Source organism: Dendropsophus ebraccatus, chromosome 8, assembly GCF_027789765.1.
Source record: "Dendropsophus ebraccatus isolate aDenEbr1 chromosome 8, aDenEbr1.pat, whole genome shotgun sequence".
NCBI lineage: Eukaryota > Metazoa > Chordata > Amphibia > Anura > Hylidae > Dendropsophus > Dendropsophus ebraccatus.
The window spans coordinates 59,278,802-59,298,093 of record NC_091461.1 but is presented as its reverse complement, the minus strand read 5'-3'; the positions used below and the strand labels follow the sequence as shown (position 1 = coordinate 59,298,093).

Here is a 19,292-nt window from a genome sequence, read left to right as displayed (position 1 = left end):
AACATGTTTATAACACTAACAAGTCATTTTCCTAGACACAGCAATAAATAGACTATAAATAAGCTTTTATCCCCCACCTATCAGTGGACATTTAATCTGTTAAGACTATATTGTAAGCCACAGATCAATGAGTTTATGGGGTCTCTAAATATTCCATGAGCTTTTTATGTTAATGCTGAGTGTCATGAGGCTGTAGCTACTTGATAGTCATTGGCAAAGCAGAGTGTAGCAAACTATGCCAAAGTATACCTACATGTGATGCCCAGTAGCATACGGGTAATGTTGCTGAATTAAAATGACTGGCTAGAAATATTGCAGCTTAGACAATGGGTGTATTGACTGTTTTAGATAAGAGAAACACAGTAGTTACTGGTAAAGGAATACATACTTTTTCTTATTACAATCGAGTAACTGGCTACTCTGACTGTCTGTACCATTGTGGCATGCCCAAATCTAAATTAAACAGTTAGTACATGTCACTTTGGCTATATTATTAGCGTAAATCTGATTACCATCTGTGTCTGCCTGAATTTGTCTAATCTGTAACACAATAAAGCAGCTGCTCTTCCAGATCTGGGCTAACATTTGCAGTTTTACACCTTTACTCATTGTGCATCCTAATGTGGGATTGGGAATTACAGCTAGTTCTGTACTATGTAGGATTCTTAAGGGTAATACACTACATTTTTTTTAATCCTCTTTATGTTCAAAAAACAGATGAAAAAAACTTATGCATTTGCTTGCATCCGTTTTGATCCGTTTTTTTAACGTACACAAAAGTGTAGTCTACCTCATTTTTGTGTCTGTTAAAAAAAAACGGATCCGTTGATCTGTTTTGTTTTAATAATGGAAGTCAATGGAAAAACGGATCAAAACGGATGCACGCAAATGCATCCTTTTTTCATCCGTTCTACGCAAAAAAACAGATGAAAAAAACGGATTGCAAAAATGTAGTGCTAACCCAGCCTTACCCAAATTGTTCTCAATCCTTTTATCCACCTGAATGTATGGTCATGCCCTAAAGGGAGTTTATATTAATCTTTCACATTCTCCAATCTTCCTATAACACTTAAATTAAATTGACAGCATACTGTACATACAAATGGATGTGTGTATTCTGGTATATGTGTAGAGAGAGAGAGAGAGAATCATATATCAGTGACTAAACAATAAGATACATAAACCGAGATGTTCTAGAAAGTGCAGGGTGTCATTTTTCTCCGAACCCCCAATGAAAATAAACAGGCTTTACAAGTCAAACATTTGTGAAGCTATTTTTTTTTTTTTTGAATTCTGCAAATGATCTTTAATGGCAACAGTAAATCCTCTAAAGACAGGAACAGCAGCTGCTAACTACACTAAGGATATAAAGCAGCTTTCTGAGCTGGGATGTTAAATTGTCCGCTGATTGCTAAGACTGTCTTTTCTAACATAATTTATAATTTTAACCTTGTCTGTCAAGATGTGCAATCTCCCACCTAATGCATTCATAGGGTAGCTATTGTCATCCATCTTAGTATGTTGGATAAACACAGTGGAAGAAAGGGGATTATGATGTAGTTGATTTCATTTTAGGTTATCATCTGTAAGGCGCCTAAATATACAAAAGGTGTTGCTTACAAATGGTGATGGCAGGAAATGCCTACTTAACCAATCATTGGCTGCAGTGGCGATTATGTTCCAACAGGAATGATTGAGTATTCCCGAGTATTTTTTTTTTAAATTTCTAACCCTTAAAAAAAAAATTCTGTTATTTGGACAACTCATGTGAGCAGTAGTCACCCGCATGATTCCTTACTGATCACCACTTATAGGTGATGACACACAGGAATTGCCTGCTCAACCAATCACTGGTATTTGGCTGAGCAGGCATCTCCTGCGTGTCAAGAAGTCACCAGATGAGCAGAGAGTTACAGGAATAAATAAAAATGTATTCTGAAACTTTTCCCAAAAATATCTCTCTGCTCCGCACCTCCTGGATATGTAACTTAATGTCCGCAGACTGGGCTGCATCTTCTATGTGAAAGGTTCCCTATAAAACACCTATAGATTGCATTTTGTGCTAACCACTACACTGCAGTAGTCCGATGATGGGAGGCAGTTACAGAAATTTACGCCTCTGGTAGTTTTTGCATTTTAATGAGCAATTAAAGAGTTTATGTACAAATATGCGTTGTGAATTACGGTATATACCAGGCCACTGCATCTTACAACCCAGACTCCAAGATATACTCTGTACTAGAGTTTACTGCTTTAAACCGACATTTTCTTATTGTTCTCTGGGCTGTGCAGTTATTACATCACAGATATTGTAGGATCAAAACAGTAATGGTTATTTGGAAGACATTGAAGACTGCAAAGCTAACAATAAAAGTTTAAGCTAAAGACATCCTATAGGATAAAATACTTGGCACTTTTATTCTAAGCGCCTGGTATTTCTCCATTTACATGGTCTCAATAGAATAGAGTGTTTTTGGATTTATAAAACTGGTGCAGTTGCAGTTTCTATCTCATTTACCTTTCTATTTAATAGAGTTTGGATGAATAATGTACTACGTTAAGTGATTGTTTGACTTCATTATAAATTCTTCATTTAAATATGCATTAAGATCAAACAGCAACAGCAGCAAATATCCAGGAGGTCACAAACATTAATGAGCGCTATAAAGCAAGCTTAACAATACCCGGGTGCGCTTATTACCAAAGGACGGATGGCTAACAATGTACAGATACACTGATTCCCCACAGAGAGAAAGAATTGCAATAGAAGGCAAAGCAATATCTTAAGCTTAGATAATTGTATAGTAATTATGGACAATTGGGAAAGGACAGGGGACAAATAAAAAAACAAAGTAGTAAGCGGAGGAAAACGGGTAAGGACAAGAGGAAGAACCCAGGAAGGCATGTATGGTGTGTGTCCAACAAGATAGCCTCATTACTTTATTGTTTCAGACGCACTCTTGGGTTTGCTTCTCAAACACTAATGCAAAGTGCTGACTGAAGTGTTGTCACATGAAAGTGGCCTTAGATATACAAATAGCTATGGTTAGCCGTAAATATCAGTTAACTCAAGTTACATCTAAATAATGATATTATTAACAAAAGGTATCCAGACTTAGAATACATCTAACAGGATTTGCATTTTAAGTTGCTTTCTGCACGAATCTAGTGGCGTATTGATGCCTTGTACAGTACTGCGCAAATGTTTTAGACTGGTATGGAAAAAATACTGCAAAGAAAAAATGCCTCCCATTGACTTCACATTTTTATTCTGCAGATCCAAACATCCAGCCAATGTCATAAAAGGGGCTATCTGACGATTCAGCTAAAAAAAAAAAAAAAAAAAATTCATATATCACATATAGGTCCGCTCACCTATTCCACACCATGCATTTGAGACTGGTCCCACTGTTTTCCACTGCTCCAATCATAATATCTATATTATTTCTGCATAGCCAGTCCTCTGTGGTGGCGTGCAGCCTGCAACCTTATTTCCTGGCAGGGACAGTGCCTCACATCATCCTGCAGAGTACCCGTCCCCCTCCTCTAATATATGCCCACTGCTGCCTCTGTACACTTCAGTTATGCACAGTAAACAATGTGTTTACTGAGCAACTGGGAAAAAAGGATATGCAAAATAGCGCTCACACCTCTTGAGCAAAGAGATGTCCCTTCAAGTCAAGTCTCGCTCAGTCAAGGAGCCTTAGAACATTGACTGGGGATTTTATGCCAAGCCAAACAATGTCTCCAAAAGGAAAGATTTACCATCTGCACATGTCTTTACGACAGCTTCTCCTTCAAGAGAGTCACTAGCCCTTTGACCCACATCGACAGACCTCTCACTAGCCAGCCAACACCCTGCTCTGCACTGATGAGGGGCAAAAACCCTGAAACAGCTGTATGCAGATGGCAAATGTTTCCTTTTGGAGAGATTGTTTGGCTTAGCATAAAATTCCCAGTCAATGTTCTAAGGCTCCTTGACAGAGCACAACTTGACTTGAATTTGCTCAAGAGGCGTGAGAGCTATTTTGAATATCCTTTCTTCCTAGAATTCTCAGTGGAGCAGCAATGGTCTGTAAGTCTCCACACGTCTTTATGACGGGCTCTCCTTAAGGAGAGTCACTAGCCCTCTGACCCTCTAAGCAACTGAAAACAGAAGTAGCCATTAATGCTTGGATTCAGAGAAGCAACAGCCTTCCCTGTCACTATCACGTGAGAAAGGTGACGTCTCCCATAGGCTTGGTTAGCGAACACATAAAACAGCAAACCAGGCCTAGAGAGAAGACAGAGATCATATGTTCTTAGTCTCTGAAAGGAAGGGGAGCAGGGAGCTCCTGAGACAGAGTGGACAAGCCGCTAGGGAATTTCCTCAGCTTAGGGGGGCGAGTGCTGGTTCACTGCAGGAAAACAGTACATAATATATACAAGATGACTATTACGTTTAGTTCTGTAATTTGCATGTGGATTGAATTAGATTTTCTTTTCTTTTTCTTATCTAGAATATCCCTTTAGGGTGCGTTCACACCTACAGGATCTGCAGCAGATCTGCAGCAGATTTAATGCTGTGTTTAGTTATTTAAATGAAATCTGCTGCAGAAAATCAGCTGCAGATCCTGTAGGTGTGAACGCACCATTAAGAACTATCTTCTGTGCAATGAAGAACAAAGAGTCATGGAAATGATATGGCAATAGATCACTGATCTTAACACTATGGGGGACACTAAGGGGGAGATTTATAAAACTGGTGTAAAGAGTTGGCTCAGTTGTCCCTAGCAACCAATCAGATTCCATCTTTTATTTTAATTTCTGTGAGGAATTAAAAGTGGAAATTGGTTGCTAGGGGCAACTGAGCTAGGTCTACTTTACACCAGTTTGATAAAATTCCCCCTAAGTTTGGCATTTTTTGTGCTGGGCTTAAAAATGTCCCTTTCTTGCAGATGCTCCACCGACTTATATAGAGACAAAATGCTTCTACATAAATCCTGTGCGCACCAGTGTGCCCATGTAGTGAAACCTATGCCAGCTCAGCCCTGGCATAGGTTTCCTTTACATTTTTCAGCCTGAAAAAGTATAACTTGAGCAGACCCAGAGACCGCCCTCCCCCCCTTTTCCGCCCCCTCTCCATCCCTTTAGCACAAAGGGCATAAAGGGGCACAATGCGAAAATGTATTCATACAAGTGTGTGAAAATACATTTATTCGCATCTGACCCCCTCTATGCCAGAATTTGGCCACTCTACCCCATAATCTACATCCACTGAAGATCTGGGGTTAGTTCTCAAAGAGGTTTAAAACTTCCCTGCTGATTTCCTTCAAAAACTGTGGCGCATGTATCTAGAGAAACTTATGCGGACAGTCACACCAAATATAGATTAGATTTCGATTTCTCTTCTGTTCATTGACTTTGCATTTTGCATTAAGTAAAAATAAACTATTAACACTTTGATTTTTAAAAGCATTCTTATTTTGCAGCATTTTTTCCACACCTGCCTAAAACTTTTTATGCTTTAGTGTATATAGATGTCTGTAAAAGTTTTTGATTTTAGTACAATTTTAAGATGCCTATAAAATCACCTGATATAGCTAAGAACATTCTTCAATGCCTTCAAGCTGTTAAAGTACAGACATAGAAATGAGAGTTGCTTCATTTTGAACACTCCTGGATGTCCAGAAAAAAAGAATGTGCCTACAGTGGGTTTAAAAATAGATCCTAAAATTCAGTTTAATACCCAACCAGCAGGAATGGTTTCCTAGTTTGAGGGTATTTAAAAAAAAAAAAAAAAAAGGAAAATTAAATTGAGCCATTTCGCTTAATAGAGGAATGACCCCTTATAATTTGGTCTTTCACAATGGGCTGACGCTAATAGTAGATATCATATGCCAGCATATAATACAAGAGAGGGATAAGCCGCAGGTTACCAGTTAACCTGCACACAAAGATAACAGGCCTCTCTTCTTCTTGGCCTTGTCACAGGCTACCTTCACAAAAGGTTTCTTTTTGATATTCTAAGAAATCTGAGAATACCTTTATTGCTGCTGGAAAAAAAAAAGTCTACAAAAAGTTCATATAGACTTAACTTTATAAATTCCTCTATGGTCCTCGGCTTAGGTGTCACTGCATGTGACTAACCATCCCGGACGAGCAATATCCCTATGGCTGTCAATGCTTGACAGGTGATGGCAAACTGCAGGTCACCAGCAGGGGACCATGACAGTATTCATGCAGCATGTGTATTAGAACGTATTTTAATTTTCAGATTGCATACACATTTTTACAGCATTACATAAAATGGAGGAAAATTTAAAGGCTTGTTCCACAACTAAGTACTGTATTACATTTCTTTCTTAGATCACATAAAACAGAACAGGTTTTCAATTATATTTATTAACGATGAGTGTCTATATATTGCAGTCACAAAATTATGTTTTTATTTTTTATTAGAGCATTTACCCAATGTGCTAAATGCTAGTCATAAGAAACTGCACCTGGTGCATGCACTCTTATCAACAGTCTTGTGCAATGCCAGGAATCAGCCCATTACCATGTACATGAGGATCCAGCTGATTGGGCTGAACTATGGAGCATGTGTGACCATCAGCACCTCAACACATGAGGAGGACAGTCTCAGTGGACATCAAAAATCTATATGGAGTATGATAAAATGTGTATACCTACACATATTTAGACAAAGAAGCACTTAATTCAACTGAAAACGTATGTTTTAAGTGATCCAATGGTATAATGTAACATATAGAGAAGGGAAAACCCCTTTAAAAGGGGTTTTCCTACAATTAAACCTAAAACAATAAAACTCATTTTTGTGTGGTCTGCCATGGTTTCTTTTTTTGCATTTAATGCTAACTGTCTACACTGTCTTTACTGCACCACTTCCTGTCTGATGTATATATTGTAACAGGCTCATTTTCCTCCTGTACACTCTGGCTGGGAATTCAGCAAAAACCTCTCTCTATCTTACCTCAAGTAGAACCCTGCCAATTACATCCACAGGAGTGTCCTACATAGCAGGAGGGAAATACAGTTGGCTGAACTCCCAGTTAGAGCATACAGCAGGAACAGGACATGCCTTAGAGGATGTACACTAAACAGGGAGTGGGGCATTTAAAACAGACAATTCGCATCAGAAGTAGAAGAAAAACATGAAAGGCCACAGAAAGGTAGTTAAAAACTTTATTTACCAATAGATTTTCACTTACTTGACAGTTGAAGAATTATGTCATTGAAAAACACTTTACCTTACAGCAATGGAGAAGCTCCAGTACTGTGTGCAAAAGAACCTGTAAGCACCAAATTTCTAGAGTTTCTGTGTCTCCTGTACTTACCTTAACAGTATAGCTCTGAAACTCAAAAATATATTGAAGTGAATAGCTAATGCTGCAGTATGCTTAGGCGGTACGTTTTTCTGTGCTTCTGATAAAATTGGGGAACTTTTATCTACCACACAGCTTTGCCCTTGTCCCTCTCTGGTTGCCCTTTTCTTACTTTTACAGAAATTAACATATGAATACATGTCACATAAATTTAAATATATAAAATGTGCATTTTATTCTCTTTCTAGTAAAAATGTGTTCTCCTAGGTTTTCCAATAAGCATGTGCATGCTGTCCTTCAGATAAAACTGGCTGTGAATAGCACAAATCTGCAGTAGCATCACAGCATGAGGTCGGAATATTCTTCCCAAGGGAAGTCTTTACCTTACGCGTAACATTCAGTATTCTGACAGGCCAACATGTATCCTATGAAATTCAGTTTGTGTTTGACAAGGAGAAATTAGATTACAGGGGCCTTTGGTGAAAGAATGATGCTAGTGATTACGTATTCTGTACAACATTTCAAAATATATAATATATATATATATATATATATATATATATATATATATATATATATATATATATATATATATATATATATATGTGTATATATGTGTGTGTGTGTATTACATTCCGAAAGAACAAAAATTTATATATATATATATATATATATATATATATATATATATATATATATAATTTTTTTTTTTTTTTTTTATTATAATTATTATTTTTTAAGTGGCATTGCTTCATAAAGTTTTAAATAGACTTACCTCAAGTTTAAGTACATCATGCTGCAGCTTACGCTGAAACTCTAAGAAATTCTTAATAGTTAGTTTCCCTTTCAAATCTGCCCCAAAAAAATAGGTGGTAAGCGCTGAGCTGAATCCCGTTTTCAGTGTGTTGCCCGTAGTGGATCGATCTCGATGTCGCATACCCATACTGGTCTGGGATCGAATGATACTTTGGACCTGATAACAAAGATATACAATTGGGTTATTTATGTTGTACAGTATTAACTGAACACAAGTCATGGTACTACATAATAAAAGGGTATTCCCATCTCAGATCATTTAGGTAAACTTATCAGGCTCACCAAATTATACGTTTTTGCAAATATATTCATTTAGCACTACACCACAAACAAAAACCCTTTATGTAACCTTAAATAAATACCAAAAATTCATGTCCAAAAATAAATCAATTCTTTATTAGTTTATAACGCCCAAATATCCCATAAGATCAACATGTACACAAAAGACATTTAAAAACAGTGTTAAGGGGACAATTTCATAATACAAAAATATCACCCATAACTGAAGCACAATGGGACTACATGTATAGTGATAGGTAATACGACTCCAATGTCCTAGCATATATAAAATAAAGTGCTACGTGCATTAACAATAAATACAGTACTAAACAGTTCCAACAACATTACCCCAATATATGACTGAATTGACGACCACTAGACCTCGTTCAGACCATTACTGAAACAAAGAAATCATGTCCTATATGCGATGAGAATGCACCTCTATCTCACCCTCATTTAGCAGTCTTGCCTTCTTCACATGAGATGGGGAAACCCCTTTAAAAGTACCGAACAGTCTCTCAGTGAAATCTGCTGCAATACTGATTACTATTAAAATCTATGCAGAAACATAACTTCACACTACGTAAAACTACGGCCGTAGTTCTCGCCGCAGAACTACGGCCGTAGTTTTGAGGGGTGGAACATAGCCTTATTTTCAATGAGATCCCGGCCGGAGCGTACACACATCGTATGCGCTCCGGCCTGGATCCCATGCGGCGACTGAAAAAACTGACACGTCAGTTTTCTGCGGCCGGAATTCAGTGAATTCCGGCCGCAAAAAGACCTGTCCGTTCACACAGTGAAGCGAGCGGCTCCGGCCGCTTGCTTCACTGTGGGCTATGGGAAGCTCTGATGCGGGCATGCGCTGAAAGATCACCTGGCCGGTACTTAAAGGGACACTGTCACCTAGTTTTTGCATTCTGACATCTCTACACAGGTGTAAAGGATAAATTTAGCGTTTTTCACAGCTTATTTTATATCATACGTCATGGTGCTTGTTCAAGTAAAAAGTCATCTTTTATCAACTGCAGATTGTTAAGTAGACGGAGTCTCGTGACATTAGCGCCACTTAGCCCCGCCCACAATGACACAGTTGGTCCCGCCCCCTCATCGTCCATTGGAACAGGCTGGCCGAAAGGTCTAGACCCCATCCCCTTTATGTCGGCAAACCAATGGGCGTCAAGGGGGAGGGGCCAACGGTGCCATTGTGGACGGGGCTGAGTGGCGCTAATGCCGCGAGGCCACGCCGACTTGATACAATCTGCAGTTGATAAAAGGACACTTTTTACTTGAACATGCACCATGACGTATGATATGAAATAAGGTATGAAAAACGCTAAATTTACCCTTTACACCTGTGTAGAGATGTCAGAATGCAAAAAGGGGGTGACAGTGTCACTTTAAGTACCGTCCGAGATGACCCGGGCTGGGCCGGGGTCACGGAACGGCCGGGTGTTCACGTAGTGTGAACATAGCCTTACAGTGGATTTCACTGCAAAACTTACAGTATGTAAGATAAGATAAATTAAATAAACTCAATGTAACCAAAGCTCCAGGGCCTGATGGATTACACCCCAGAGTTCTTAGGGAACTCATGGAAAAAAGGAAGGAGTGTGAGTTCAACTGCTTGATTAACAGATCTAACGAGGTAAGTCTAGAAAGTTCCTATACCCCAAGGAAATAGCGAGTAGATAATAGAGAGAAATGTATAGGTCCTCAAGTTAGAAATGCACAATTTTAAAGTTTAAAACATTTATTATGAGTATAACAAGAAGCATATACAAAACTTTCACAATAGTGGTGTACATAGATATAATATAAATCAATTCATAAAAAAGAGAAATATAATTCTGTTCAAAGAAAGAAAAAATACAAAAATATAAAAATGTCTAGGTAAAAAAAAAAAATCATAAAATCAATAAAGGAAATTAATATAACTGTATCAGATGTTTGGGACACAGTATTAATTGTGTCAAGATCGTAGTTCCAGTCTTGTGGCACAAAAACGATCTAGAGTTCCGGTATTAGGACAATGTTCATTTTAATTACCAGCCATAATTTCAATTGCTAATAACTTAGATTTGAAACAGAGTTATACTGTTGATGATTTAGAAGCAGAGTTATAAACTGTTGCTGTTCGAGTCTATAGTGTCATGCTATAGTTTAGTTGTACGGTGGAGCCGGTAATAGCTTCACACGGCTCTGTTGGAATGTGATCTGTTGGAATGCAGGATCACATTCCAACAGAGCCGTGTGAAGATTTTATTTTTACCTAGACATTTTTATATTTTTTCTTTCTTTGAACAGAATTATATATTTTTTTTTTATGAATTGATTTATATTATATCTATGTACACCACTATTGTGAAAGTTTTATATATGTTTGCTACTTTTAAATATTCAACATAAATTTTATTTCATATACAGTAACACAATTTAACTAGAGGACCTTCTTTGTGCTTCTTGTTATACTCATAATAAATGTTTTAAACTTTAAAATTGTGCATTTCTAACTTGAGGACCTATACATTTCTCTCTATTATCTTAGGGAACGCAGTTCTGTAATTTCTCTACCCTTGCATGAAATATTCAGTGATTCTTTGCTTACTGGTATTGTGCCGAGGGACTGGCGTAAGGCAAATGTAATGCCGATTTTCAAAAAGGGCTCTCGAACTTCCCCAGGTAACTATAGACCCGTAAGCTTAACGTCCATTGTGGGGAAACTATTTGAGGGGCTTATAAGGGACTACATCCAGGAATATGTAGTGGCTAATAGTATTATAAGTGATAACCAGCATGGTTTTACTAAGGACAGAAGCTGTCAACCAACCTAATATGTTTCTACGAAGAGGTGAGTAGAAGCCTGGATGAGGGCGCAGCTGTGGATATCGTGTACCTGGATTTTGCTAAAGCGTTTGACACAGTCCCTCATGGACGTCTGATGGGTAAGTTAAAGTCTATCGGTTTGGAAAGTTTAATGTGTAACTGGATTGAAAACTGGCTTGATAATCGTACCCAGAGAGTGGTGGTCAATGATTCCTACTCCGAATGGTCCCCGGTAATAAGTGGTGTACCCCAAGGGTCAGTACTGGGCCCTCTTCTGTTTAACTTGTTTATTAATGATATTGAGAATGGAATTAACAGCAATGTTTCTATCTTTGCAGATGACACCAAGCTTTGTAGTACAGTACAGTCTATGGAGGATGTGCAGATGTTACAGGATGACTTAGACACACTGAGTGTTTGGGCGTCCACTTGGCAAATGAGGTTCAATGTGGATAAATGTAACGTTATGCACCTGGGTACTAATAACCCACATGCATCATATGTCCTGGGGGGAGTTACTCTGGGAGAGTCGCTGATGGAGAAGGATCTGGGTGTACTTGTAGATAATAGACTACAGAACAGCACACAATGTCAGTCAGCGGCTTCTAAAGCCGGCAGGATATTGTCATGCATTAAAAAAGGCCTGGACTCACGGGACAGGGATATAATATTACCGCTTTATAAAGCTTTGGTGCGGCCTCATCTAGAGTATGCTGTCCAGTTTTGGAACCCGATTCATAAAAAGGACGTTCTAGAGCTGGAGAGGGTACAAAGATGGGCAACTAAACTAATAAGGGGAATGGAGCATCTTAGTTATGAGGAGAATTAAAATTAAAGAATTAAATTTGTTTAGTCTGGAGAAGAGAAGTTTAAGGGAAGATATGATTAATCTATTTAAATATATAAATGGCCCCTACAAGAAATAGGGGGAAAAGATGTTCCAGGTAAAACCCCCTCAAAGGACAAGAGGGCACTGCCTCCACCTGGAGAAAAAAAAAGGTTCAATCTCCAGGAGGCGACAAGCCTTCTTTACCATGAGAACTGTAAATCTGTGGAACAGTCTACTACAGGATCTGGTCACAGCAAAAACAGTAGAGTGCTTCAAAACAGGGCTAGACAAGTTCTTAGAGCAAAATAATATAAATGCATATGTATAGAACCTATCACCCCTCCCCCTTCCCTGTATCCATATCCCCTCCTTGGTTGAACTTGATGGACATGTGTCTTTTTTCATCCGTATTGACTATGTAACTATGTATAAAGGTGCCCCTAGAAGCATTTTGTATGGTTGATGACAACACCACTGCAATAATTTGTTACTGAATATAAAATACAGTAACTTTGCAAAAGATCCTGCCGTCATGCGTTGTTCTTTCACCGGACCCATTTATCCCTAATCTAATACAAAATATGGCAACAGTAGCCATCATTTAACATGGGAAGCATGCCAATAATTGGATGCTGGCATGGCATTATGGCATTACCAAGAAGCGGCTTATGATTCTGGTAGGCACTTTTATTTCCAGCCATGCAAGGTCAGTAAGAGCAGTAACAGACTTTATAGTAACATTCGTAGAAAGGAGAACTAGGGCTCTGTATGCAGCTAATTATAAAGGAAAGTTAATTACAATGAAAATTTTAAAAAGTGAAAACTTAAAAAAAGCTAAATATTTCAAACATATGCAGAGATGCCAATTTTTGAAGAGACCATGAAGTGATTTTGCCGACATGTGTTACTGGCAAGACATCTAGGAGAATAAAACACCATTTCTGTATTTTGATGTTTAATTCAGCAATGCAGAAACTTGCTATTCTCTACTTTTATACTGGTATGGCAGACCCTGTTATCAAAAAAGCCAGCTCTATTGGGTATGCTGCTCAAAAGACTAGAAAAAAAATGAAAAGCCAGAGTACTGAATGTATATCAAAGCTCATATAACATGTGGGGTGATCTATAGAATGGCCTGGAGTAGATGTCTCTACCTAATCCTGTTATTGACATACACAACATATCACTTTGCTTTTTACATCTATAATAAAAACTAATATACTGTATATCATCTTGTTATTGTAAATAAATGGTGCCATGGCTTCTGTTCTCAGATGAAACTACACACGTTGATTTAATCTGGTCTTAGTGATACTGTGAATCCCCTGTAGCATTCTTCGCATAATTTGCTATAATTCATACTCAGACATTTAAAATATACATTTCTTTTCCAATACTAGATAAAGCTTTTACTGTTCTGTAGACACTGATCAGCCACAATATTACCAGCTTTAGTTCTTGAAAACTTATTGAAACTGATATGTTAGAGAAATGAGCAACTGCAAGGATCTGACTAAATCCAAAAATGGTCAAATGGCAGATCTTGTGGGGTGTTATGCAGTGCAAACACCTCTCAAAGTTGGTCCATGAAAGAAACACACAGGGGCGTAGCTAGAAATGGCTGGGCCCAAAAGCAAACTTTTCATTGGGCCCCAGTCACGACTGACCACTAAGCAGTCAAGTCTAGTCAGGAGTGCTTTCAGTTAAAGGACCATTTGCAGATCCCGGGAGGCACATTTGGGATTCAATGGGACTCATAGCAGCCGATATGGCTGCTACAGTGGTAGTTACGCCCCTGGAACTACATATGTTTACAGCTCTGATTTAATACCCAGAGGTGTGCAAATGCTGCCTGTGGACTAAAACCCTAAATATATTGTAACATTTTCCCTGAGCCCCTAATTACACCTCTGAACACTGCTGTAGCTAGCAGACGCGCTACCTGCTAGGCCCATCAGCTAGAGCACAATCATCCTGCTGCCCGATAAAGAGATAGAGGAGAGAGATATTAGGTAGAGTCCAGTATGAAAGTTATCTACCACCTTATGTATGGATTTTTACATGTGTGTACAATCCTAACATGAAAAAACAACCAGCTGCTTAATGGTTAAAAGCTTAGTATCTATACTGCCTTTATATCATAGTCAGAGATAGACAGATTGAAGGGGTTCTCCAGGATTTAAAACAACAGTAGATTCCTTCCAAAAAAAATTCCACACCTGATATTAGGTTGCGTGTGGTATTACAACTTGGCTCCATTCACTTCAATAGAACTGAACTGCAATACCCCACTATAAGGAAAAGAGTGGTGCTGTTTTTGGAAAAATGCAGTCATGTTTTTTTTAATCTGTACGTCAGATCAGTCAGAACAGGAAGGGCAGGGTGATGGAAGTTGTGCTGTGACTTATCTCCGCCTCTATGACACTGCAGGTAGTAATGAAAATTATGATTTTAACAAGTGGTGATCAGCGGCATTAAAGGTTCTGTCCCTTATATCTCCTCAGCACCTGCCTGCTGAGATCTGCAGCTCCAGTTTCTTTACCTTTCATTATGTCTGCTGACCTGATTCATGGCTATGAACATGTGGAAACTAAACTTGTGGGCTAGTGCTGTGTGCTAACCCCCGAATATAAATTTACCAATCCCCAATGGCTTGGTGGGTGCCTCACATAGGGCAGCAGAGGAAGTGTGATGTTGATTGCAGTGCTCTGCTGGGAAATCTGGGAGTTCATGTGGTTCTTACTTTGATACATACCCTCTACCTAAACATTGTTGCATGTATACTCCTTCATGGCACTTATATTCACTAATGTTTGTAGCCTAATCCAAAACCATGATGTATCCTGCCACAAAGAAAAAATTGTTCAGGATCGGCTTATTTCTAAAATAATGCTTAAGAACTTTTGAGTCATTGTGATATTACAAACTGCAGAGCTGGCTTAGATAAATCACATTCTCTGCAGCGGAGTGTTTAAATAAGAAAGCTAAAAATACCTTATGCAGACAGTGTAAGTACAATTTCATGGACACAGCGGTTCTAAAATGGAAACATACTACATGATATAATGCTAAGCCATCCTGGTTCCAATATGGGAAAACAGTTAGCAATGTGAAAGTCATTCTTGAGTACATAGGGTTTATTCTACTATAGCACCCTTAAGGGGGGGGGGGGGGCGTGCCTTGCTAACGGATGAGTGATGACGCTTCCTGGCTTAGATTTATATTCAACCTCTTCCCTGCGCCCAAATTACACAGAACCAGATTGCCCTCATGAAAGAGAGAACAATTTTTTTTTTTAAAAGGTTTTATTTATACATTTTTTCACAACCAACAATTACTGCATAGTTAGAAGAAAAAAAAAATCAACACCAAGGAACAAAACAACAAAGCACTATTAACACATGACCAGCCTTCACGGCATCGAGTTCCGCACAGCAAAGTTAGGGAGCAAGGCCCCCTGTGCACCATGTAACAGCATGTAGAGTCTCGAATTCAGGGGTTACAAAATATGAACTGAATATCCAGGGCTGAGCCCCTGACAAAGGTAAACACTCTCAAGATGAGAGAAAGCCCCCTCCATATAGACCCAATGCCAAAGGCCAACCTCTCAAGAACATACTACACATAACAGACACCGAACATTCACACACCTTACACTCCCTGCGACACTACCACCCCCCACCCCCAGCCCGGCACCGCCCGCGCTCCTAAGACTGTATTGGAGAGGCCGTTTCAGGAAGGGCCAACCAGTGCAACCAAACCTTATCAAATTTTTTAGGGCAGTTTCTCTTCTGGTAGAGTATTCTATATAGGGGGATGTATGAGTTAACCAGTGTCTTCCATTGCCCTATAGAAGGGGTGTCTGGAGATTTCCATGCCATGATCACTACCTTCCTGGCGCAAAAAAGGAGAATACGGAAAAACAGTCTCTTGTACGTGCCAAAGATAACAGTATCTATGACTCCCAGTAAACACACCTGGGGCGATAAAATCCGTGGAAAATCAAAGTGCTGATGCAGAAACAGCAGCACTGAGGACCAGAAAGGCAGTACTCTAGGACATGAAAATACTGAGTGTAGAAATGTTCCTACATCACCCTGACAACGGAAACATGTATCACCAGTCGCTATACCTAGGAGTTTTAACCGTGCTGGAGTAAAGTAGACTCGGTGGAGAAAGCGGAATTGAATTAGAATATCTCGTGCACTCACCACTGAAGAGAAAAAGTAGTCAGTAACATCCTCCCAATCATCCTCTGAGAGCTCGGGGATGTCTCCGAGCCACTTGGTGTATGCAGTCTCATAAGGCTTGTGACTCATTGTTTGAATAAGGGCATATATATTTGTTAGGGGTTTCTCCAGATCTTCATTGCGCAACAGGGTCTCAAGGCTCGGGGTTGTGAGGGTAACATCTCGCGACCCAAACTCAGCCCGCACCAACTGGCTCAGCTGAAGGAAGCGGAATGGATCAATTGGGGGTTCAATTAAGTGAGCTCTGCAATTCACTAGAGGAGACGAGGCCCGAAGAACCAGGAAAGAGCTGACCCACATATTTAAGTCCCCTAGAGGTCCAGTAGCCCATTGCTGGGTGTTTAAAAAAGCGCGGCAAGTGAGGATTCAACCACAGAGGCGTCCTAGGAGACAAGTATGGAGTGGAGCTACGAAATATTCTCTGCGCCTGAATCCAAGCAACCGCCACAGCCCTCACCGGAAGCAGTGGAGCATCACCCACCCCTTTGTATCTGTACAGAGTATTCGCCAGCCCCTCATATGAACCGGCAAGGGCCCTGTATAAAGAAGTGGCCGCATTGCTGTAGTCTATATCGAGCCACCAGTGGGCGTAGACCAGTTGTGAAGCCAGATAGTACGCTCAGAAGTTGGGAGCAGCAAGTCCTCCGTAATCCTTGGGGGCCTGTAATGTAGAGAGGCTAAACCGTGGAGACTGTCCCTGCCAGTAGAAGGCCCTCAGTATGCTATCTAATTGTTTAAAGTAAGAACGGGGGAGGGGGGGTGGGACAGTTATGCAAGAGGTACGTAAATTTTGGAAGGTATATCATTTTAACTATATTAATCCGCCCCAGTAACGACAAGGGAAGGGAACCCCACGCCTTCAGTTTAGTTTCAGTACGGGACAACAGAGGATCTAAGTTAAGCGTTTTATAGTTGGAGACTGCAGGGGAGACAAGAACTCCAAGGTATTTAAATTGTTGGACAACAAGAATGGGGACTGGGTGGTGTTGAGGCTTTGGTACAGCATTGGGGAGGGGAAACAGAAGTGATTTATCCCAGTTCACACACAACCCAGAGCAGGACCCGAACTGAGTTAGGATGGTTAGTAGGGAGGTAAGGGACGGACCATCATCCGCCAGGTAAACAAGGACGTCATCCGCATACAAGGAGACCTTTTCGACCAGAGAGCCGCGTTGGATGCCTTTAATGGAATCCAGTTGCCTGATCGCTACAGCCAGGGGTTCTATGGCGAGCGCGAACAGGAAGGGGGATAAGGGGCAGCCCTGCCTGGTACCTCGTCTAAGCGGGAACGGAGTGGATACATCAAGGTTCGTTTTAACCCACGCCATCGGGTCGGAGTACAACAATTGCACATAGGACAAGAATCTAGGGCCTACATTATGTCTACGGAGGACGTCCCAAAGATAAGGCCACTCCACCGAGTCAAATGCTTTGCGAGTATCCAGGGAGAGGACAAACCCAGTCTGGAGACCCAACCTACTGGCATCTATGTTTAGGAAAAGACGTTTGACGTTAATGTCCGTGGCCTTCCCAGGCATAAAGCCTGTTTGGTCCGGGTGGATTAGAGTGGGAATGACACTGCGGAGTCTGGTGGTTAGTATTTTGGCCAAGACCTTAATATCAGAGTTAAGAAGGGAGATGGGACGGTAGGAGTCTGCAAGTAGGGGATCCTTTCCGGGCTTAGGGAGTACAACTATAAGGGCTTCCCTCATACTGGCAGGCAGGACCCCCAATTCCAATGCCTCAGTGAAAATCGACAGCAGGAGCGGACTCACTTGCTCGGCCTGACCCTTATACCAATCATTCACAAGCCCATCCAACCCAGGAGTTTTCCCGGAGGGAAGGGATGCGACGGCCGAGACCACCTCCTCCAATGTGATGGGGGCGTCTAGTGAGGTGGACTGTTCATCTGAAAGTTTCCACAGAGGGAGGGAGTCTAAAAAGGTGGGGATCGGACCCCCATCCGGTTGAATCAGCATAATAGTGATCAGCATAATAGTCTCTAAAAACTTGGTTGATGTCTGCAGGACGAGTGATAAAAGAGAGAACAATTTGCCGCTTCTGAGGCTGATTTCAGCTCCATTCTGCACTTTTTCAGCAGCCAAACCAGCTCGGCACCTGGCACTTCCTGCACCAAGATGGTGGCTGCCACAGGCTCCTATACCACAGCTTGGGCTTCAGAACATACTGGAGCAACTTCCTTGATTCCATCCTGCACATTGCAAGGTCCAGACATGGAGTATTCAGGTGGTGAGTGGGACCTGAAAACCTACATAAAATACACCAGGATGCCTTCTGTTGTAGTATTATAAGGTCCTATTACACGGCCCACTCTTCACAGCAAGCAAACACCGACATGTCAGGTCAGCCCTCGATTGCTCCTCATTCCACCGCCCCCTGCCGTCGCTATTACACATGTACATTAAAAAGCGTGGGGTGCTGCGGAGGGGCTACCTGGGCAATCGTTAGATAGTTCGAGCAGCCCATAGAAGATAGTGGCGGTCTGCTACCCCCGCTCCTATTGCACAGAGCGACGGCAGCAGATCGTTGCTATCTTGGTCGTCTGTCTTTCAACATGTTGAAAGAAAGTGAAGGACAATAATCAGCCGACATCAACATTTCCAAATACAGCTGATAAAATCGCTTTGTGTAGTTGGGCCTTTAGTCTACCTATTTAAAGAGGACCTGTCACCCTCTGTACCGGGGCAGAGCCCGTCCGACTCCCCGCTAGAGCCCCTTATATCTACCCTGTGGGCGAAGGCCCATTACTGGAGCCGCTCCCGCCGCCGAGATATCACCCTCGGAAGCCCGGCGCATGCGCATCAGAGATGAGTCCGACGCGCATAGAGGATGATGGCTCCATTCATTCTGAGTGTCAGACTCATCTCTGATGCGCGCACGCCGGGCTTCCGAGGGTGATATCTCGGCGGCGGGAGCGACTCCAGGAGCCAGACTTCGCCCACG

The 19,292-nt window shown here is 40.9% G+C and overlaps 1 protein-coding gene across 1 annotated transcript in view; it reads right to left on the bottom strand.

Moving 5' to 3' along the window:
* Positions 1-19,292, bottom strand: part of MICU1 (mitochondrial calcium uptake 1) — a 190,604-nt gene that overhangs the window by 54,575 nt on the left and 116,737 nt on the right. The window contains exon 8 of the mRNA XM_069980528.1: positions 8,104-8,301. Coding sequence (XP_069836629.1) covers positions 8,104-8,301 — 198 coding nt within the window. The remainder of the gene's footprint in view (positions 1-8,103; positions 8,302-19,292) is intronic.